Genomic DNA, 24,346 nt, shown 5'->3' on the forward strand with positions numbered 1-24,346 from the left:
CAGCTTTAACTTCTCAAAAACGTCAATAATCAAAGAACACGCTGGAATCCAGCTGATAGTTTAAAAGGTTTATTCTCATGAAAGCATCACAAAAATGTTCCCAAACTAATAACTTCATAAGTTTCTTGCTAACAGTTTGAGGTTGAACTAGACTGTTGGCAAACTTGATCCCAAGATGAAATTTCATACGCTAAAACCAGCTCTAATCCACCTCCATAACATCTCACAGCCCTTTTTCTCCCTTAGTTCATCTACCACTGAAGCTCTTATCATTTAGCTCCAGACACGAGCATTCGAATGCATTCTTCTCTCTAGTTTTCCATGTAATACTTGAAGGCATTTAACATTCTGCTGCCCATGTCATAACTTGTTCAAAGCCCTGTGCACTTATCAATCCTGTGTTCACAGACATGCACTGCCTTCTGGTTAAATAACACCTTAATTATAAAAGTGTCGGCTTTGTTTTCAGATTGGACTCTGGTATTACGAATGTCCATCCCTATAATCTCTTCCAACCTCAAAGCCATTTAAGATATCTATCCCCTTCCAAGTCTAACCTTTTGATCATTCCCAATTTTAAGAGTTTTGCAGGCTGCCAAAATCCTAAATTCCCCTCCTTCTCAAAATGTACTATTTGACCACATTCTTGCTCATTCCTTATGTGACTCACTGCCAAATGTTGTCTCATAATACTCCTCTGCAACACCCTGCTATGATTATTACGTTAAAGAAGCTATATAAATGCAAATTATTGTTTGTCATTTTCAATTTTTATGAAACTATTACATTAAAATGCAATGATTTTAGTGCTTTTACATTTAAAGTGAATTTAATATTAAGCTATAACCACTGTTGAATGGAATTTACAGCACAGAAGGAAGTAGTGTTTCCAAAACTGTCACCCCTGGGTTGATTAGATCTATCTGTGGGGAAAGAATGGTCCCAAAGTTATGTTCAAGAATTGATACAGGATTTGACCACAAAAATAAAGAGGAATACTCCAGTGTCATACTAAGATTGTATTGCAACAGAGATGCCCTCTCAAGATGATAAGTGACTTCAAGGCACTGGTTCAAGTAACTGCAGAGTTATCCTTGATGCTTAAATCAATATTTATCCCTTAAAATCAGAAATAGATTCTTTGTACATTATCATATCTATGTTGTTCAGTTTTCTGCGCACATATTGGTTACAACTTGTCTTATATTACAATAGTCATTGCACTTAAAAAAACACTTTGGATGCGCAGCAGAAATGAAATGTGTAATGTGAATTCAGGTCTTTATTTTTCTTTTGAAATTCATTCAAATCAGTGTCATTGATCCACAAATCTTGTTTCCATACTGTTTCATCAAAGCTTATGAATATAGCTGCTTAGTCCCTAAATGCATCCATGCTATTGACCAAATGCATCATGTGGCAATAAATGCCATTAGCTTTTAAACCACAGGGTAAAAATGCTTCTCCAAATTCTTTATTAACTTAATTAAGATGTATTATGCTTATGACCCTAGTTATGACCCCCAAACACTAAACAAGTAAAACTCAGAGTCATAGAGATGTACAGCATAGAAACAGACCCTTCGGTCCACCTGTCCATGCCGACCTGATATCCCAACCCAATCTAGTCCCACCTGCCAGCACCCAGACCATATCCCTCCAAACCCTTCCTATTCATATACCCATCCAAATGCCTTTTAAATGTTGCAATTGTACCAGCCTCCACCACTTCCTCTGGGAGACGATTACCACCCTCCCTCAGATCAAGTACAGTAAACCAGAGTGGAGTACCAGTCAGAATAAGCACCAGCCAACAATACATCCCAGATGGGAAAGTTTCAATAGCCATCATCAACAGTGGCTTTTTGGAAACGTTTTTAACTAAGTCCTAAAGACGACAACTGCCAGACATGGGTTCTGCAGGTGGTATATGAACACATTCTTTGGAAAATATTGATTGAATCTCTAAGTCTGTGGTCGAGACAAAGATCAGTGGGAGTGAGAGTGGTGAGATGAGTCTGCAGAGGACAGACAGGTTGAGTGGACATATGGAACGTAATGTGGGAAAATGGGAGGTCATCTGTTTTGGTAGGAAGAATAGAGGAGCTGAATATTACTTAGGTGAAGAAAGACTGCAGAAAGCTACTGAATGGAGGGACTTGGAAGTTCTCATCCATGAATCATAAAAACCTAGAATCCAAGTTCAGTGGGTAATAGGGAAGACAAATGAAATGTTCGCCTTTATTTTAAAAGGAATAGAATAAAAGTTAGGAGATTTTGCTCAAACTATCCAAGGCACTACTCAGATCATAGCTGGAGTACCGTGAGCAGTTTTAGCCCCTTATCTAAAGGAAATATATACTGGCATGGGAGGCAGTCCAGTGAAGATTTACTAGGCTGATATCAGATATGGAAAGATTGTCTTGAGGAGAGGTTGAGCAGATTGGGCCTGTGCTTATTGTAATACAGAATATTATTAAAACATGCATAATTCATAGAGGACCTGACAATGTAGATGTAGATAGGAAGTTCCCTCTTGTGGAAGATTCTAGAACCAAAAGGCATAATTTCAGAATAATTTCAGTTTTTACACTAGAGAGGAGGAAGGATTTCCTGAGGGTTGGGGATCTGTAGAATTCTTTACTGCAGAGTGATGTCAGGATTAGGTTAAGTAGATCCAAGTTCAGATATTCAGATTTTAAATAAGTAAGGGAAACAAGGGTATGGGGTGAAACGGCTGGCAAGTAGAATCCAGGATAAGATCAGCCATGACCTCAAATGGCAACTGATGGGCTGCGTAGCGTACTTTTGCTCCTACATCTTATGGTCGTCCTCACCAACTGACCTGTCACTATGCCACTGTCTATGATGGCATTGTCTCCACAGAAGCTATGTGACTGAAGTGTTATTCTCACATTGAGGACACCCCTATCACATTATTCAACATTGCTGTTGCTGAACATCAAATCACCACCACAAAAACAGGTTATTGCCACATTGTGCACAGCCATTTCCCACAAACAGCAAAGCTGCTACTGATTCTATATTACAAGCACAACACTTCAAAAAATTGTAAGGACCTTTGAGTCATCCAGTGGTCAAGAAAAGTGCACTATAAATGGAATTCCTTTTCTTGATATTGGTTTTGCAATTCCAGTTTTTAAAAGGGCTAATTAGCTTTGACTTGTTCAATTGTTATTGTGCAATATGAACAGATGTCTCAGGAACCTTAGTCCAGGTCTCTAGATTGATAGCCCAGTTACATAATCACTATGTCGCTATAGCCCAGGTATTACACATAGTTACCTGTAATATTTGCTAAACCAGGTGGTGGCACTATGACAAGGATTTACATTGTGAAACATTTCTAAAGTTCAAGAATAACACAGTGCCTGACTATAAGAATATATTTTATTAACAAAAACCACATTTAATAGTTCGAGAAAAATGAAAACTAAATTATAAACTTGTACAGTTTTTTTCAAAAAATCCGAAACTATGGAATGCTAGAAAAGCCCTTACTCTTTATGTAATCAGAAACTCCACGGCAGTGGAACTTATTTATAAAGTTCTCTAACTGCAGAGTTATGTCTCCATAAGACTTATGAACAGTCGTTCATTCGATCAGGTCTACTCTGCCATTCATTACCACAGTTGATCTGCTTGTGGGCCATAGCTCCATTCTCACATCTGTATCACACAGACACACAAACTACTCTCTCCCACCCCAAACCCTGGACTCCTTTGCTGATCAAAATGTTGCTGTGAATTTATTCAACATTCTAGCCTCCATTGCTCTCTGTGGAATAGAATTCCACATACCCACAACTTGCAGAGGTTTAAAAAAAAAAGCGCCATCACACACTTTAAATGAAAGAATGTCTCCCATATTTCTGAACTCCCCAACTCTGATGTCAGCAAGGCCAGCATTTATTGCATATCCCTGACTGTTTAGAGTCAACCACATTGCTGAGAGTTACATGTAGGCCAGACCAGGTAAGGATGGTAGTTTCCTTCCCTAAAGGGTAATAGCATAGCAGATGGGATTTTTCCCCGACAATCAACAACAGCTCATGGTCACCGTTAACTCTTCATTCAATTTCCACCATCTACCGTGATGGGTCTTGAACCCTGGTCACAGAACATTATCTGGGTCTCTGGATTAACAGTTTTGCTATAACACAGTGAGGATATCACCTCCCCTTACCTTACATCTATATCTTAGATCACTGATCTCTCTATGAAGGGGAAACGTTTCTTCCTACTACCCTTCCTATGCCCATTCAAATTTTAAACATCTCAATCACACCCTTCTCAATCTCCGCTATTCCAATAAAAACAACCCCAGTCTACGCAATTTCTCCTCATAACCAAAACTCTCCAGCCCAGGCAACATTCTGATCAATCTTGTCTGCCCACTCTTCAATAACATGGATTCCAGAACTGCACACAATACTCGAGCAGTGGCCTCACTAACTTTTTAAACAGTGCCAGCATTACCTCCCTGCTCTCAAGCTTTATGCCTCAGCTACTAAAGTCAAATATCCCAAATGCCTTTTTAACCAATGTCCACCTTTCCTTCTACTTTAAGGGACTGATGGATATGCACACTAAGGTCCCTCTCATCCTCAGTGATTCCCAGAATGCTACCATTAGTATGTTCTCTTGTTCTATTTGTTTTACTGGAGTGTATCACCTCTTCAAAGTTTGTGAGAAGATTTGTAGCTCGGGTGCTCGTTGCTGTGGTTCTGTTCGCAGAGCTGGAAGTTTTTGTTGCAAACGTTTCGTCCCGTCTAGGTGACATCCTAAGTACTTGGGAGCCTCCTGTGAAGCGCTTCTGTGGTGTTTCCTCCGGCATTTATAGTGGCCTGTCCCTACCGCTTCCGGTTGTCAGTTTCAGCTGTTCGCTGTAGTGGCCGATATATTGGGTCCAGGTCGATGTGTTTGTTGATGGAGTTTGTGGATGAGTGCCATGCTTCTAGGAATTCCCTGGCTGTTCTTTGTTTGGCTTGCCCTATAATGGTAGTGTTGTCCCAGTCAAATTCATGTTGCTTGTCGTCTGCGTGTGTGGCTACTAGGGATAGCTAGTCGTGTCGTTTCGTGGCTAGTTGATGTTCGTGGATGCGGATCGTTAGCTGTCTTCCTGTTTGTCCTCTCACGTATCTGGACAGAATTCCATTTCCTATTGATAAGCTTTCCTGTTACCCAAGGCCACCCTCCTCACTATTTACCATCCCACCAAATTTTGTATCATCCACAACTTTGAATGAACTCTCCTACATTCAAAGTCTAAATAATTCACAACACCAATCTGGGAGCTCCAGTTTCCTCCCACAGTCCAAAGATGTGCTGGTCAGGTGAATTGGCCAGGCTAAATTGCCCATAGTATTAGGTGCATTAGTCAGGGGTAAGTGTAGGGAAATGGGTCTGGGTGAGTTACACTTCAGATGGTCAATGTGACTTGTTGGGCCAAATGGCCTGTTTCCACACGGTTGGGAATCTAATCTAATCCCTGTGGAACTCCAGGTTTCCAGTCACAACCCCTCCCAACTATTAGCTTTTACTTCCTGTCATTCAGCCTACTGTGGATCCAATTTGCCAAAATTTCTTTGGATCCCATGGGCTCTTGCCATCACTATCTTGTAGGACTATATCAGAAGTTCACATAACTATGTCAAGTACATTGCTGTCACCTATAGACCGCCAGCTCTTTGAAAAATTCAATCAGCTCGTGTCAGATATGATCTCCCCTTAACAAAGCCCATACTGACTGTTCTTGACTAATCTCTAGCTTTCCAATTGCAGATTAATTCTGTCCCTCAGTATTGCTTCCAATAGTTGATAAAAGTACAAGGGTTGGTGCTGTTCATTGTCTAATACTTGAATTTGCCTCAGATCTCATCTCCAAATAGGAGGATCTCCAAATGTCACACTGTACTCTGTTCCAATATTTTTCATAAACATACATCTGCTGTAGTCCTGTACTGCACATCTGCATAGTTTTGGACAGCATCCAGGAGCAAGAGACAGAATTCCTTAAACCTGCCAACTCAGGCTATAATTTTGCCTTTGCTCCAAGCCCTAAAGGTGAAATACCACCTTTATTAGGTGTTGATTGCTTTTGGAGAATTTTGAAATTCATAGAATTATATAAAGAAGAAAGAGACCATCCACCTGTGCAGCGTGCTCAAAAAGAGCTCTTCAATGGCATTCCCACTCCCTTGCTTCTTCACCATGACCCAGTAAATTACTCCTTTTCCAGTATATACTTGATTCATTTATGACAGTTGATATTAATCTGGCTTCCAATCCCTTACGACATAATTAGTTCTAAATTTTAACTCAATGCAGATGCTTTTTGTCAATCTCTGTAAATCCTTCTGGTTACTAACTCACAATAGTAGAGGTGGTTTATTCCCCCCTGCATTCCTCAACATCCCTCGTTAATTTGAACAGCTCTCTTTAATTATTCAGTACTAAGAGTAAACCTAACAGAGACTAAGATTAATACACGAGTCTCTCAGACTATAACATCTTCAATAATATCTCAGAGTCATACAGCATGGAAACAGACCCTTCAGTCCATGTTGGAGCACTACATACGCAGCTGGTCAGCCTGCTTTAGGAAGGATATTATTAAATTGGAAAGGGTGCAGAAAAGATTTACAGATGTCACAGGACTGGAGGGTTTGAGTTGTTAGGACAGGCTGGATAAGCTGGGACTTATTACCACTGAAGTTTAGGAGACTGAAGGGTGACCTTGTAAAGGTTTACAAAATCACGAGGACAATAGAGAAGGTGAATAGCAAATGTTCTTCAGCAGTTCATAGGTAGAAGGCATGTTTTTAAACTGAGAGAAGCAAGATTTGTTTAAAAACTTGGCCCGAGAGACAACTTTTTCCCAGAGACGGTTGTTCATGTGTGGAAAGATCTGCCAGAGGGTGTGGTAGATGCAGGTACAGTTACATTATTTAGAATATGTACATGAGGGATGAAGGTTTAGAGGAAAAGGACCAAATGCAGGCAAATGGGACTGGTTTAGTTTGGAAAACTTGTGCTATTACATATATCTCTAATGCTTCAGCAAATTGGATATCGGTTTGCTCGCTGAGCTGGAAGGTTAGTTTTCAGACGTTTCGTCACCATACTAGGTAACATCTTCAGTGAGCCTCCAGATGAAGCAGTGGTAGTGTAGTCTGCTTTCTATTTGTATGTTTGGGTTTCCTTGGTTGGTGACGTCATTTCCTGTGGCGACATCATTTCCTCAGGGGGGTGGTAAAAGGGATCCAAGTCGATGTGTTTGTTGATAGAGTTCCGATTGGAATGCCATGCTTAGAGGAATTCTTGTGCGTCTGTTTGGCTTGTCCTAGGATGAATGTGTTGTCCCAGTCGAAGTGGTGTCCTTCCTCATCCATATGCAAGGATACTAGTGAAAGTGGGTCATGTTTTTGTGGCTAGTAGATGTTCATGTATCCTGGTGGCTAGTTTTCTGCCTGGCTTTTTAATGTAGTGTTTGTTACAGTTCTTGCAAGGTATTTTGTAAATGCTTCAACAAATTCTCACAATAGCAACAGGTTTCCAGTAACAATTTTTTGCATTCAAAAATCTGGTGCATTTAACATTTACCTATGTTTTTATGCTTTCACAAAGTATTTCAATGATTCCTACATTATTGTGCAAAGGGAATAATTAAAATGGAAAGAATAAAAACTATGCTAAATTTGTATCTTTTCTGAACAAAGCACTCCAGAGGCAATTTTTGAAGTACAGTTGATGTTCTGACCAAAGGAACCTTTGAAACCAATATAAACAGAAATATTCTGTAAACAAGTATGAAACAGAGATGATTCACTTGGTGGGATAGATGTTTGACAGGCCACTAAAGCTTTCTGGCTATCCCTTCATCTAGTGGCAGCAAGGAGTTGTTTCCACCTGAAAAGGTTAGTCCTGAGGGTGCGACACTGAAGTGGCAGCCTAAGTCATGTACTCAAACCAAGTCAAAATAGCAACAGTCAATGGGATTTATTCTGAATTCTTCAAGAACATCAGAAATCAGAGAATGCAATGATTAGCAAATCTGCTTGCCAACATCCACAGCCAAGGCATCATTCCAAGACAGTAGTGAGTGACAACTGAGAGAAGCTGCATAACTCTGCACTCTGTCACATATTAACCATCTCCTGGTGAACAGATTAATTTCCACATCGAAAGTAGCAATTCCCCTTGACAACAGGTTTATGCACAGGCAGCAACTACCTCGAAAAGGTCCTGAAAAGATCTCAGAGTGGTTCTGGTAAGATCTGACATCATATAGAAACCGTCTTTATTCAGTATTGCTGAAACAAAGAAATTTATTTTTGCTGAAGCTTTTCATCTTCTACTCATCAGGACAATTTGCAGGAATACCAGTTCAATGATTTAACATTTAAATGGCTTGTGAAGAGAATTCATGGAACATTAGAGTTGAGTAGCTTTATTTGTCATTTCTGCCGTACACAACTGGTACAATCAAAATGAGTCAGTGTGCCTCCAGGACCAAGGTGCTATATGAACGCACAGACTACACAACAGTAGAGTCATACACAGGGCAGCATTAGTGCATAGGAAAGTGCAAAACAGCACAGTAATTCCTGACGAGACAAAACAATAGGTACAGTGGTGGACAAATTACAACGTAAAAATGAACGATCATTAATAACACATTATTTTAGCAACAATTCAATAAGTCATCTGAAAATTGCAAATGGAGTAAGGTGTGATCATAGTATCAAGGAGCCTGATGGCTTCGGGGGGGGTTGGAAAAAGCTATTGCGCAGTCTGGCCGTGAGAGACTGAATGCTCTGATCTCCCTCTTGCCATCTGGCAGAAGAGTTTGAATGGGGGATGTGTGGGGTCAGCCACAATGCTCTCAGCCTTGCGGATGTAGCATGGGGTGTAAATGTCTGTAATTGAGGGAAGACAGACTCCAATGATTCTCTCAGTTGTCCTCACTATCCGTTGTAGGGTCTTACGATCACAGACAATTCCCGAACCAGGCAGTGATGCAGCTGCTCAGGGTACTCTCAATGAACTCTCTGTAGAATGTGGTGAAGACCATGCATATGTAAACTGTACCGGTTTCTAAACAAAAAAAGGGTGACGACCACGCACCGGTTCATTTCTCAAGCAATGCTGTCAACCTGCCTGATTTAAAATTTACACACAGCTTTGCAATTAACTGTAAATTAGATTAATGGGGGCATTTTCAATGGCAATGCTACATCAAGTCCATCTTTATTAGGATTGTACATCAAGGCATCAACTTTTGAATTTCGTGTTGTATACATTTCAGATTTCCTTTTGAATTTGGAGACCTAAGAATTGTCCTAAAGAGTTACAAATAAAAAACTTTGACAAAATGCATTTTTTTTCCAGCAATGTCAAGTTCAATTCTACCAAATAAGTATTTGCAACCTTTGTTGACTTTTCTTTGCCTGTGCACAGATGTGCTACTAAAACTCGACAAAATCATCTGAGCGAAAATCCTACAATTAATCACCTCCGTTATCAACAACCAACAGTTATGCGCATCCTAGAGATCAAATCAGCTGCCTGCACATAATCAACGATGGGCTCCCAGAGGGATCTGTCCTCACACCAGCTCTCTCAAACATATCTACCAACAACTTCCCTCCCAGAGTCACAGCTCTTCACACATGCTGACAATTTTCTATCCAAGCTAAAGAACTATACGACACTGAGAATACATTCTCTGGAAATAACAGATCACACACTGCTTCACTTGGTCTTCCAAACATCTGAGCACTTTTTTAGAGACTGATGGAGGAGTTGCCTCACAGCAAGGTAGGTATCCACTTCCAGACAGTGGATGAAGATTATTTCTGGGATTTTAAGCTCAACACAGTTCACGTGGCTTCCTGTGCTGGCACATATCAAATCTGCTGATATCTAGTGAAATTGTGCACCTCAAAACAAAGCTGGTGACAGCTAACGCAGCAGTACCATTAATACAGGACCTCAAAACAAACTACCCACTCATCTCATATTCCTACCGAGACACACTCCACACTGTACAAATTAACAACAGCCCCATCTCTTGATAGAGCACTAGCTGATGCACTGCAAACATCAACTGTAATATGGTAACTGGACCAAGTGGCGAGGTTCCAAGTTTCAACCATCCAGAAAATCTAGACAACTCTCAACCAGTTGTCAATGGGCTAGAGAAGAGGGAACTTGAAAAACTCAAAAAGTAATTGCGCCATCCAAGTCAGACCATTGCTCACAAACTGTCTAAATAAACCTTGGTGCTGAAAGATCCATTCCTACATCTCAACCATTCACACTCCATTATGTGAAGTTGTTGGCTGGATTGTTAACTTAGATATCAAAACAATAAGGGGTTCCCCAGCTACAAGTGAAAAAAAAGTCCTCAAACCAGAGTGTAAACTTTAAACTAACTGCTTTGTGATCAGGCACAAGTGCTACCATTCAACAACTTGTACAGACATTAGAATTACCACAAGTGCTTTAATCTAGGCTTCCTATGCAAATGTTTAACAGAAGTGTTTTGGCAGTTTAAAATTTCATTTATTGCTCTCTGGCTATAATATTAGAAGAATTTAGTTCTTTTGTTAGAATTCATCTCCAATGCTACAATTCAAATTAGGTTTGTAGAATCATGGAGGGGATGGATAGGGTGAATGGACAAGGTCTTCACCAGAGGGTAGGGCAGCGGAGTCCAAAACTAGAGGGCATTGGTTTAAGGTGAGAGGGGAGGGATATAAAAAGGGACCAGAAGGGCAACTGTTTCACACAGCGGTGGTGCGTATATAGAAATGAGATGCCAGAGGAAGTGATGGAGGCTGGTACAATTGCAACATTTAAAAGGCATCTGGATGGATATATGAATAGGAAGGGTTTAAGAGGGATATGGGCCAAATGCTGACAAAAATGGGACTAGATTAATTTAGGATATCTGGTTGGCATGGACAAGTTGGACCAAAGGGTCTGTTTCCATACCGTATATCCCAATGGCTATCTACTCAGACAACTTATACGGCTCTAAACTAAAACAAATTTCACAATAGTGTAAATTCCATGGACAGAACATGTTGCTAGGGGTCCTTTTCCAGGTCAGCGACAATGCCTAGTGATTGGCATTGTATAACATCGTGTGTGTCTGGGCAGCTTTTTCATTTAAACAAAACATTGCTGTACTTCTGATGCCATGAGATGGCAACAGCAGAAATTTGTTCAAGGTACACAGCCTTTACTTGATTTATTTATTGTCATGTGTAACTTGTTACAAAATACAGTGGGGGGGGGGGAAAAAAAGTGTTGTATATTGCCACACTCTCCAGCGCCATCTTAAAAATAAATAGAAACAGAATGGAAAGGCAGAAAAAAGGATATAAAGATTTCAAGAAGTCCACATTTACTGTCCTTCTTGTTAAGTGCTCCATCATGGTGCATGGGCCTGGTGACCAGGCATACATCCCCTTCTCCGTGCCCCCATTGAAACAAAGGTCGCTAATGTGTGGTACCAGCTCACCTCCACCAAATCCCTCGCCACTCAGTCCTCACTGGGCCTCACCAATGCAGATGCTGCCGGATACTGCTCCAGCTGAAATTTGACACCACTACTACGAGTCTACTTCAGGCCCATCTCACCAATGTAGCCAGGCATGGTACTAGGCCCAAACACACATCCATCAATCTGCACAAGACCCAGATGCCGCCAGGAACCCAAACTCACCACCGCAGCAGCAGCCACGAGTCAACGCTAGGACCACCTTGACAATGCAGAAGCCACCAGGAACCCAAACTTACCTCTAACGTCGCTTCCTTGAGCCCGTTCTGCTGGGCCAATTCGACGACACCACCAAACTCTTCACCAAGAGGCAAGTAATATAAAATAGTGGAGAAATAAAGAGAAACAAAAGAAGAGGGAGGAAAAAAAAAAGAGAAAAGCGGACAGACTTGGACTCAGAGGGCCTACTCCACCGCCATCTTACAGGACCGTTCACTGTTTTAAAGGGTATTGACAGATAATGTGCAGAGCATTAAACTCTCCAGTAACTAAAAATACAGGAAATGGTCACCCTGAGAAAGTAGCATGTATTGCACTTTCTGGACCTAACCCCAACAGTTGGAGAAATTCTTAGCATGCCTTCCCTCATTCAAGAATCCATTAATCCCCTCATTTGTAAACTTCAGCTTAAGATCTCTATAATATCGACATCTGCTAATAAAATCCTGCTCTCCCTCCCATACATTGGAATCTACAAAACACAATTTAAAACTACTCAGTTAATTTTTTAACTTTGCTCATCACTTCATTCTTTCCTGGTGTCTAACTTCTCGCAGCTCCACAAATGCCAAATCTCTGAGTTCCTCCAACTTCGTCCTCAGGTCTAATACTCGTACTTTCCACACCATTATTGATGTGTACAAACCTAGGCATGCAAATAACACGCAAAGTGACCTTCGCAGCAAAGTGTTGTCAATCACTCTAGACCATGCAAGGGAATGGCAACCTGCCCAATTTCTGTGTGAAATGCAACCACCATGGAAGAGAACTCAACAACATAAAGGGCAATTACATCAAATGGAAAACGATAAAGGGTCAAATTTAAACAAAACGGCCAAAATAGGCACCAATTATCCTGTAAAAAATAGCCATGTCTACTGATTGTCTTGCATTATTATGGATTGCTACAGATGTGAAATACCTTTTATTTGTACAATTACAATTTTAAAATGGCTGTAGGGATCAGCTATGTCAACCCAAATAGTCACAACTACTAGAAGAGTTGATTATATTAACATTTAGAACTGCTTCACAAATAAGGCAGGAAAACAAGTAATTTCGAAAGGCATTACGTATGCTCCAGCCCCACTACCACTCCCCAAAAGACAAGAAAAACAATGCTTCAAAAACATTGAGAGTATCCATTGATGGAGGTACAGACATTTACTAAAGAGGATCTCTCAAATATAAGACATCCACAGGGTGACATGCTTTCATTTCAAAACTAATGGAGTTCTGGAATCTTGCTCCAAAAAGGCTGTGACTAGAACAAAATATTTTACTTTAAATTGCACCTTAGTCCTAATCTCTGCAAAACCACAACTACCATACCATGTTTTTATTCCCCATTTCCTCTGCTCATACCTGCGGGGCTTCAGGCATATTGCTAATTTACTGCTGAACTAGTTTTGTTAAATCAGAGTCTTTACTAGTCAGATTGAAATTGCTCAAATCTATTTTATTCAGGATGGATACCAAAGAGGAACGGAAGGCTTTCACCTTGTTTTCTTGTAGGCAATGCAAGATTGTCAGAGTGTGGATATGGATACCAGCATTACACGTTGGGACATCTCCCACCTTGTACGTGGCAGGTACTCATGTGACTCAGCCAATGTTGTCTATCTTCTACGTTGCAGGCAAGGATGCGCTGAGGCATGGCACATTGGGGAAACTGAACAAAGGCAAAGGCAACGACAACGGATGATTGGGCACCGCACAACAATCAAGAGGAGTGTTCCCACCCAGTTGGGGAACACTTCAGCAGTCCAGGACATTCGACCTCGGACATTCGGGTGACCATCCTCCAAGGCGGACTTCGGGACAGGCAGCAGCGAAAAGTGGTTGAGCAGAGGCTGATTGCTAAGTTTGGTACCCATAGGGAGGGTCTCAACCGGGACCTTGGGTTCATGTCACACTGCAGGTGATCACCATTGCACTATATACACGCACACACGCAGACACGCACACAGACACTTACACACACCCTTACAGACACACACACTCCCACAGGCATCCCCTCAGAGACTTAGGCCACTCTACACTCATGCACACACATATACACTCACTCTCACAGACACTCACAATCCCCCACCACAGACACACGCACACACTCCCATACTCAAATGCACCCCCTCACAGACTTAAGACACTCTACACTCACTACACACACATATATACTCTCTCTCACACTCAATCCCCAACCCAGACAGACACAAAGACCCACATGCACACATATTTTGTGGGGTGAATTTCTACTTGCAGAGTTACATTGTACTTTGCTCAAAAACTGCATGAATTCATATAAAACTCATCTCACTTTTTAGATTAGAATCAACCTAAACTTCATGGCATAGACAGAGAACCAGGGGGCTAACACCTTCAACATACTGTCTAGCTAACATCAATTGTTACAGCTAACCTGAGAATGCAACTTTTAAAAAAGATTTTGTGATTTACACAGGAAAGAAGAGAAACTATCATGGTATTCGAACAAATGAAAGAACTCAACAGACAATCAAGGTATTTTTCAATGTATAATTTCAGTTACATCACGCTCTAAATTCTTGCTATAAATTCTGTACCTTACAATTGTGCCCTCCACTATCACCTGATGGAGCGTCGCTCCGAAAGCTATTGTGCTTCCAATTAAACCTGTTGGACTATAATCTGGTGTTGTGAGATTTTTAACTTCCAACACCGGCATCTCCAAATCATGACCTTGTTTTCTGCTATAGTCACAAATTAGATCCAAGGATTAAATGCATTTCCTACTCAGGAAGCTACTGCAGATATATGTCATTACAAGGCTACATGCAACATTAGGAGAAAGTGAGGACTGCAGATGCTGGAGATCAGAGCTGAAAAATGTGTTGCTGGAAAAGCGCAGCAGGTCAGGCAGCATCCAAGGAGCAGGGGAATCAACGTTTCGGGCATAAGCCCTTCTTCCTGAAAAAAAGGACTTATGCCCGAAACGTCGATTCCCCTGCTCCTTGGATGCTGCCTGACCTGCTGCGCTTTTCCAGCAACACATTTTTCAGTACATGCAACACTACATAAAATGACCAGAGCAAAAAAATAAATGACAGCAAGGTGCATTAAACATATCTGCTTGCTCACTTTCTAAAAGATGCATCAGATTAGAAACTTTATTGAGCCAAAACTTTAAAAACCTTAAGTTTTCAGAACAATAATATTTCCAGCAATGAAACAATCCAGCTGCTTTCCAGAAACACATCTACGTTTCCAAAGAATTAATAAAATGTAAATATTCTGTGTGCGCTTAAATCAACAAGATGTAATGGATATTCTGATAGCCCTTCTCTAGTCATACCAGCTTATTGAAAAAAAACAAAGATATTCAACTAAAAACAAAACTACTTCGCATGTACTTAATCAGAAATGTCAACAAGGTAAGTTGGAACGAAACTTCCACAACACGCAATAACTAAACCTGCAATAGCTCAACTACATGACGGAGCAGATTAGAGTCAAAGTACAAAGTCAAAAGAAGGCAATCTTCAAAATAATTGCTGCTACCACTTCCTTCAGCGAGATAATTTTCTTTTTCAGTTTTAAAAAATTGGTGGATAATTATTTTGTACCTTTGCAGAATTTAGTCCAATTGTACATAATTGTATGTAAAGTGAAACCCACAAATGGTTAAATGCCTCTTAATCCTTGTCACCTTTGGAAATAAAATGATCCAGTGAGTAGCAGAAGTTAACACTAGATTTGAACATTTTGAAAAAGTACAGAGTTAATAAGGAACTAAAATAAGCCAAAGTTGGTCAGACAAGGAAGAAATAAATGTACTGTGTGGACAGATATGTACATTATGGGAACAGCCACAAGACAGTGCTGCAAGCCTCAATTAACCATAAAACAGAATCTTTGTCCTCATTTTTGCCTTTAACTAAAATACCTCGACAAATCCCTGAAGACCTGCAGCTAAAATAACATGCTAAGATACACACATCATTTTGATGGAAAGACATATCTGGATACAACCATCCAAGCTGTAACTTGAGAAGTCATAGCAATTACTTGCATTCATTTAGTACCTTCAATAAAGTAAAATCCTAAAGGCCTTGAGAAACAAAAATAAAGTGAAATGGATAAACCAAGCTTAATAGCAGTTATTAGGAGTACCGTGGCTAAAGCTCTGCTCTAAAACAAAGGTTGTAAAGTGGTTTCTAAAGAAGTGGAGGGCAAAACACTTTGCTGTAGATGGGTAAAAACCAAACAGTGCAATAAAGCACTGCCCATAAAAATGATGTAATTGATTTGTGGGCCAAACAGTTTAGGATCTTGAATGGAGCAAGACCTAATCTCTGGTCTTCCTCAAATTCTTTGGAATCAACTTTGAGGAAGGGTCACTCGACCTGAAACGTTAACTCTCATTTCTCTCCACAGATGCTGCCAGACCTGTTGAGCTTTTCCTGCAATGTCTGTTTTTGTTTCTAATTTACAGCATCCGCAGTTCATAGTCATAGAGTCATAGAAATGTACAGCATGGAAACAGACCCTTCGGTCCAACCCGTCCATGCCGACCAGATATCCCAACCCAATCTAGTCCCACCTGCCAGCACCCGGCCCATATCCCTCCAAACCCTTCCTATTCATGTACCCATCCAAATGCCTCTTAAATGTTGCAATTGTACAAGCCTCCACCAGTTCCTCTGGCAGCTCATTCCATACATGTAACACCCTCTGTGTGAAAATGATGCGCCTTAGGTCTCTTTTATATCTTTCTCCTCTCACCCTAAACCTATGCCCTCTAGTTCTGGATTCCCCAACCCCAGGGAAAAGACTTTGCCTATTTATCCTATCCATGCCCCTCAATTTTGTAAACCTCGATAAGGTCACCCCTCAGCCTCCAACACTCCAAGGAAAACAGCCCCAGCCTGTTCAGCCTCTCCCTATAGATCAAATCCTCCAACCCTGGCAACATCCTTGGAAATCTTTTCTGAACCCTTTCAAGTTTCATAACATCTTTCCGATAGGAAGGAGGCCAGAATTGCATGCAATATTCCAACAGTGGCCTAACCAATATCCTGTACAGCCGCAACATGACCTCCCAACTCGTGTATTCAATACTCTGACCAATAAAAGAAAGCATACCAAACGCCTTCTTCACTATCCTATCTACCTGCGACTCCACTTTCAAGGAGCTATGAACCTGCACTCCAAGGTCTCTTTGTTCAACAACACTCCCTAGCACCTTACCATTAAGTGTATAAATCCTGCTAACATTTGCTTTCCCAAAATGCAGAACCTCGCATTTATCTGAATTAAACTCCATCTGCCACTTCTCAGCCCATTGGCCCATCCGGTCAAGATCCTGTTGTAATCTGAGGTAACCCTCTTCGTTGTCCACTACATCTCCAATTTTGGTGTCATCTGCAAACTTACTAACTGTACCTCTTATGCTCACATCCAAATCATTTATGTAAATGATGAAAAGTAGAGGACCCAGCACCGATCCTTGTGGCACTCCACTGGTCACAGGCCTCCAGTCTGAAAAACGACCCTCCACCACCACCCTCTGTCTTCTACCTTTGAGCCAGTTCTGTATCCAAATGGCTAGTTCTCCCTGTATTCCATGAGATCTAACCTTGCTAATCAATCTCCCATGGGGAACCTTGTCGAATGCCTTACTGAAGTCCATATAGATCACATCTACCGCTCTGCCCTCATCAATCTTCTTTGTTACTTCTTCAGAAAACTCAATCAAGTTTGAGAGACATGTTTTCCCACACACAAAGCCATTTTGACTATCCCTAATCAGTCCTTGCCTTTACAAATACATGTACATCCTGGCCCTCAGGATTCCCTCCAACAACTTGCCCATCACTAAGGTCCAGCTCACCGGTCTATAGCTCCCTGGCTTGGCTTTACCGCTCTTCTTAAACAGTGGCACCATGTTTGCCAACCTCCAGTCTTCCGGCACCTCACCTGTGACTATGATACAAATATCTCAGCAAGAGGCCCAGCAATCACTTCTCTAGTTTCTCACAGAGTTCTCAGGTACTCCTGATCAGGTCCTGGGGATTTATCCACCTTTAGCCGTTTCAAGACATCCAGTATTTCCTCCTCTGTAATATGGACATTTTGCAAGATGTCACTATCTTTTTCCCCACAGTCTATATCTTCCATATCCTTTTCCACAGTAAATACTGATGCAAAATACTCCTTTAGTGTCTCCCCCATTTTCTGCAGCTCCACACAAAGGCCTCCTTGCTGATTTTTGATTTCTTTTGGTTTTTTTTTTATTCATGTCCATTTTAATCACCGGAACCTGCTTTACAATCAAGTGGGTTAAAATATGAAGAAAATTTAAAAAAAAATTAACTATGACCACTCTTCACCTGGTTATAACACCTATAACTAACTGCCAACATGAATTAAACTATAACTTGTTACCTACGAAAGACTTTTCTAGCTAAACCAGAAGTTGTTGCTCTCCACCCTATTTGTCCAAGTGAGCCATGTAGTTTCCAACACTTCACCAGCAAATATCACCATAAGCAACAGCTCACTGCAGCCTGAGCTGGCATGACCATACCACCTGGTAGGCAACAGTGCAGATTTAAAATGACAATTCACCCAACAAAAACATGAACAATGGTGTGAGATCTTCCAACTCAACTTCAAGTTGCCTGCTCATACAGCACAGTGACTGGTTGATTCCTTAATTTCCTTTCACAACAGGTGCAGTCTTCCAAGATGTGCAGAGAAATAGAGAATGAGTGTAAGATCCTGCTCCTTTTGTTGCAAAATAATTTCATTTCACTTCTCTAACGGACAAGAGTAGCTGTTGAAAGAGTTCATTTGTGGATTCCAGAGTCTTGCACTATTGCCCTTCCAAGCAACATATTCACACTCAGACTTGCATAATCAATTCATGAAATGTGAAAACCAAATTAAAACAGATGCAATTTTTTGATGCCGACTTAGTTGTCTGGTTTCAAAATTTTAGAAAAAGGGGACATTTCACTTCAGATGGTTTACAGTACTCTAGATGACTTCCTGGACTTGCCTCAATCATAGGCAAGCAACCCTGGCATCCATTTTACCTCAAAGTTTATCTTCTTTTAAAAAAAGATTTTAGTCCATGAGAGGTCTCGGGTATGAAAATCAGGTGATAGAACTTACATTCTGAGTGCCTATATTAACAGGAAGGTCACAAAGCAAAATATTAATTTAACAAAATGTAAATTCTAAATGGAATTAAACTGCAACTTGTGCTGAACTTTATTTCTCTTTAGTTACCATTGCTATTTGTAATAAACACAAGTAATGAATCATTATGAATAATTAATAATAGGAGAAATGTATTAAGATAGAACACTGTTGAAATGGTGCAATTTGGGAATCATTTATCCATGCTCAATACATTGAATAGTGTTTCAAAAGACGTTATGCCACGACACCACACTCCCCAATCCTCCTTTTCATTCCTATGGCATTACTTGCAACAAAACTTCATTGATCATTTTAAAACATTGCATCCCTATCTACCCAAACCATGGGTTGAGTCAGTCATTAAATGAAATAATTCGGGACCGAACCGTACAAGGCAAAATTTCAGTGTTATGATTACCTTTGAACAACTTACATACACAGGACATTTAACAGTTGAATGCTTCAAGGCAGATCAAGCACAAATTAATAAAAAACCTTTTTGCATCTTTTATAGCTTGGTATCAAGAGGAGACACTTGGAAAGATGGATAAAGATGTTATGAAAGAGGTAAATTTTAAAGGGTATCTTCAAATGAGTGAGATAAAAGACAATATGGTTTGGGAATGTAATTCCAATTTTTAGGGCTAAGCCAGCTAACAGCATGACTGCCAGTGATGGTGTGATTAAAATCAAGGAAGTCTAAGAGGCCAGAATTAGAGTTGGTCAAAACCTCTGAGGCTTAAAGCTGTAGGCAGGTCCACTGATAGAAAAAGGCAAGGTCACGAAGGAACATAGACAAAAACTGCACAATAGCACATAACATCAAGTGTGGCATTTTATGGTCTTTTATAGCCAGAAAAATAGGTGTATTGTATATTACAGTAAAATGTTACCTTCTCGGATTGCTGTGAATGGGGTTCCTTCCTCTTCTTGTAGCCTGATGACCTTTAAAGCTACCAACTTCCCGTGCACTCTGAGATAAGAAAATATTAGTATCAGTTAGTCGACCAAAACACAAATTCCTTTAGTGAGAGGATACTTCTTGCTAAACAGTTTTCTTACAAAATTTTCAAATAGCTCTGCTTTCTTGAAGTACTGTCATTTTTATTTTCTTCTCAAACATTAGTTTAATTAAAATGTTAAAATATAAATATACATACAGCTGTTTATACAAAGGTCAAATTTGGTAGAAACCAGTTTCAATCATAATAGAGGATTTCAATCTGACATCAACAAATAAGTAACTCTTCTATCTGTAGTGCAGATCCCTAAAACACAACACAAGGCTTATTCCTTATGTTCTAACAGCAGGACTAAGCAATCTCCAGTTCGACTTCAGAGGGCATGACATTCACAATTTCCACCATGAAAATAGTCCGGTTAGTGAAATTATCAACTGACCACACTTTTTGTCAGGGCAGACCATTTGCACTTGAAAGTTAAAGTGATGAAGTATCGGATTGTGCACAGCCACTCCACACACTATTTGTGGTTTTCTCAAAGTACATGAATTATACTCAGACAAGTTCTTAAAAGTTGTTACTCAGCTTCAGTATCAAAATATCTTCCATTAACCCGAGTGCTTCTCAAAACACTTTGGAACAACAGTGACGTGATGGTGAGCTTTTGTTAGACTCGTGATATTTTTTTTTAAAAACTCTTGCGCTGAGACCTTCTACTGGAGAAATACTGGCTCAAGACATCTTCTTAATGCCTCAACCCCAGTTCAGTTTGTAGTGGGATCGCATCAAAAAATATGCCAGAAACGGCAATGTCTCATGGTTGTATAATGTTCAGTACCATTCACAAGTGCTCAGATACTTAAGCAGACCTGGATAATATCCAGGTTTGGCCTGAAAAAGTGACAAGTAACATTCATACCAATGACCATATCCAACAATCACTGCTTCACATTCAAATCGAGTAATTAACGAATCCCTCACTGACATCATCCTGGGGGTTATCATTGTCCTGAAACCAAATCCATAAACATTTACTCTCTCTATCACAGACTCTCAGTAGCAGTAGTGTGTATTATTTACAAGATGCACTGCAGAAATTGAAAGATCTTTAGATAGCCCCTTCCAAACCCATGACCACTTCCCTCGAGGAGAAGTACAGTAGACACATGGGAACACCATGTTCAAGAACCCCTGAAAGCTACCCACCACCCTGACTTGGAAATACATTGCCCTTCACCGTCACTGGGTCAGAATCCTGGAATTTCCTCCCTAAGGGCATTGTGGGTCGACATCAAATGGATTGTAGCAGCTCAAGGCAGCAGCTCATCACCACCTTCAAGGCTGACTAAATGATGGCCAAGACAACAGCACATACATTGCGTGAAAGAAAATTTGAGCAAGCTCTCAGGAATGAACTACACCAAAGAGTGAGCTTGCTGCTGAACATGAGCAAAGTTATCCAGTGGAGTATCAAAGGAAAAAGGAAACAATTAAAGCAAAAGTTGCCTGAAAAGTACATTAATTGTCCTTTTGGATTGGGCTTACACCAAGATTAGGCTCTTTTGTATGTAATGTTTTATAGACTGCAGAGCAGTAAACGAGACCACAAACAAGATTTTAAATTGAACTGCTTACCAATGCGATCACATTATGAACACAAGGTAAAAATGATTGACAGTGAAAGAATAAAGTCCATCTTCTATTTCATTCACTGTCATCATTACTGGTTAAAGGAAGCTGGCACCCAGCTCATCAGATACACCCGAACCAACATCTCATTTTTAAAGCTACTTTTGCTGGAAGCATGAATCAGCTGACAGAAGGCTGTATCCTGGAGAGGAATTGATACTGTTTATGCAGATGTAAAATAGTGACTGCAGCTCACAGAGTCAGATATCTGAATCCATTACAATATTTATCAGCAGGAAGAATTTTAGAATTCTCCAGTTATCGCGGATTTCAGCATCCCCCACTGAGAAGTTCAGATTCTAAATTATAGACGAGCAAACAGCTTTGAGAATAGCACAGAAAAAACAGAAACACATCACTGACATTCAGTGCCATGATTCTTTGTTTAAGTATACACCAACCTACAATTTTCCAGACTGTGAAAAAAATGAAGATATCAGACACAGCAACAAAAATGGGAGGGTAGGTAGCAATTTGTTTTTTATAGCTCTAACTTCACTGTACTGCTCGCGTGTCTACCATTGATTGCTGGCACGGCAGATTTTGTTTTAAGATGATGAGGAAAAAAGAAATGGGCTTATAAGAAGCTCAAAGTCCAGATGTTTTCAGAAAAAACCTGTGCTGCAGTTGAACCAGGTATTTATACGGACAAAGTTATTGATTCCAAACAATGACACCGTATCAGCCATGACTGAAGCCACAATGTAAATGAAAATATAGCCCCACAATTATATAACATCTTAGAAAAGCCAAGTATGAAACTGAACCATAAGGCTCCCAAGTTCAATCATGAGTTGACTGAGTTATCAAACTTAGCCATAAAGAACACAAAAATTAGTGACAGCAAATCAGAACCAAAACAAAATACTGCAAGTCAATATTCAAAATGTAAAACCAAAACAGAAAATATGTAAGAAATGAGAGAAGGAGCAGAACTTGACTACTCTTTGGAAATAAGGTAGGGTAAGTGATGGAGGTGTTAGTGTGGGAACCATGATGTGGAGGTGCCAGTGTTGAACTGGGGTGAACAAAGTTAAAAATCACAACACCAGGATATGGTCCAATTGTTTATTTGGAAATAAAAGCTTTCAGAGCACTACTCCTTCATCAGGTAGCTAGTGGGGCAGGATCATAGGACACAGAATTTATAGTAAAAGATCACTGTGTCATACAACTGCTGCAATGTATTAAACAAACCTAGATTGCTGTTAAGTCTTTAATCACTTAGAATGGGGTTGCAGGCTTTAATTCATTATTGTGTACAATTCTGGTCTCCTTCCTATCGGAAAGATGTTGTGAAACTTTAAAGGGTTCAGAAAAGATTTACAAGGATGTTGCCAGGGTTGGAGGATTTGAACTATAGTGAGAGTTTGGAATAGGCTGGGGCTGTTTTCCCTGGAGCGTCGGAAGCTGAGGGGTGACCTTATAGAGGTTTACAAAATTATGAGGGGCATGGATAGGATAAATAGACAAAAAGTCTTTTCCCTGGGGTTGGGGAGTCCAGAACTAGAGGGCATAGGTTTAGGGTGAGAGGGGAAAGATATAAAAGGGACCTAAGGGGCAACTTTTCCATGCAGAGGGTGGTAGGGGTATGGAATGAGCTGCCAGAGGACGTGGTGGAGGCTGGTACAACTGCAACATTTAAGAGGCATTTGGATGGGTATATGAATAGGAAGAGTTTGAAGGGATATGGACCAGGTGCTGGCAGGTGGGACTAGATTGGGTTAGCATATCTGGTCGGCATGGACGGGTTGGACAGAAGGGTCTGTTTCCATGCTGTACATCTCTATGACTCTATAATATGAAAAAATACTCCATCACACTCGTGCATGCACTCTATCAAGCGCACACATGCCCACACTCTGTCCCTGTCTCTCTGTTTCTCTCTTGCTCTCTCTCTTGGATGGTCAGCTTTAGCCACAGCAGCTGTGTAGGGCTAGTGTAGGTTAGGTGGGCTTGGATCGGCGCAACATCGAGGGCCAAAGGGCCTGTACTGCGCTGTATTCTTCTATGTTCTAAAGATTGGAAACAGAATTTGATACAAATAAATGTTTTATTTGTACGGACACGATTTGGGCCTCAATGGATTAGTTTGAGGATATTATTTATCATTTGGTTTAAACTGGCGTCGTGCCTGGCAGAGTTAAAACATTGTTTGTAAATTATAAATAAATGTTCTGGAAATTATAAAGAACATCCCAACCCAAAGTGTTTTACTCTCATGAACACCATATTCTTGCATTTTCAATTATATTAGTTATGATCAGTGAGAAATGCCAAGTGAATGATCCATCTCGGACTCCTCCAGTGGTCCCCAGTAGTACAGATATCAGTCTTCAGCTAATTGGATTCACTCGATGTGATATCAAGAAACAGTTGAAACATTGGATATTGCACAAAGCTATAGGCCCTGAGAACATCCCGGCAATAGTACTGAAGACTTGTGCTGCACAACTTGCTACTCGCCTAGCCAAGCTATTCCAGTACAGTTATGAAACGGTCATCCACCCGACAAATGTGGAATATTGCCCAGGTATGTCCTGTACATAAAAAGGACAAATTCAACCAGACAATTACGACCCCATCAGTCTACTCTTGATCATCAGTAAAGTGATGGAAGGTATCATCAACAATGCTATCAAGCAGCACCTGCTTAGTAATGCCCAGTTTGGGTTCCAGCAAGGCCACTCAGCTCCTG

The 24,346-nt window shown here is 40.5% G+C and overlaps 1 protein-coding gene across 3 annotated transcripts in view; it reads right to left on the reverse strand.

The window, feature by feature from the left end:
- cdk14 (cyclin dependent kinase 14) overlaps positions 1–24,346 on the reverse strand; it is a 671,765-nt gene that overhangs the window by 418,325 nt on the left and 229,094 nt on the right. For all 3 annotated transcript variants that reach the window (XM_043690284.2, XM_043690288.2, XM_043690287.2), the window contains one exon: positions 19,891–19,970. In XM_043690284.2, the coding sequence (XP_043546219.2) occupies positions 19,891–19,970 (80 nt within the window). The remainder of the gene's footprint in view (positions 1–19,890; positions 19,971–24,346) is intronic.

Source organism: Chiloscyllium plagiosum, unplaced genomic scaffold, assembly GCF_037043375.1.
Source record: "Chiloscyllium plagiosum isolate Xiang-an unplaced genomic scaffold, Cpla_swu_hap1 HiC_scaffold_5, whole genome shotgun sequence".
NCBI classification, from domain to species: domain Eukaryota; kingdom Metazoa; phylum Chordata; class Chondrichthyes; order Orectolobiformes; family Hemiscylliidae; genus Chiloscyllium; species Chiloscyllium plagiosum.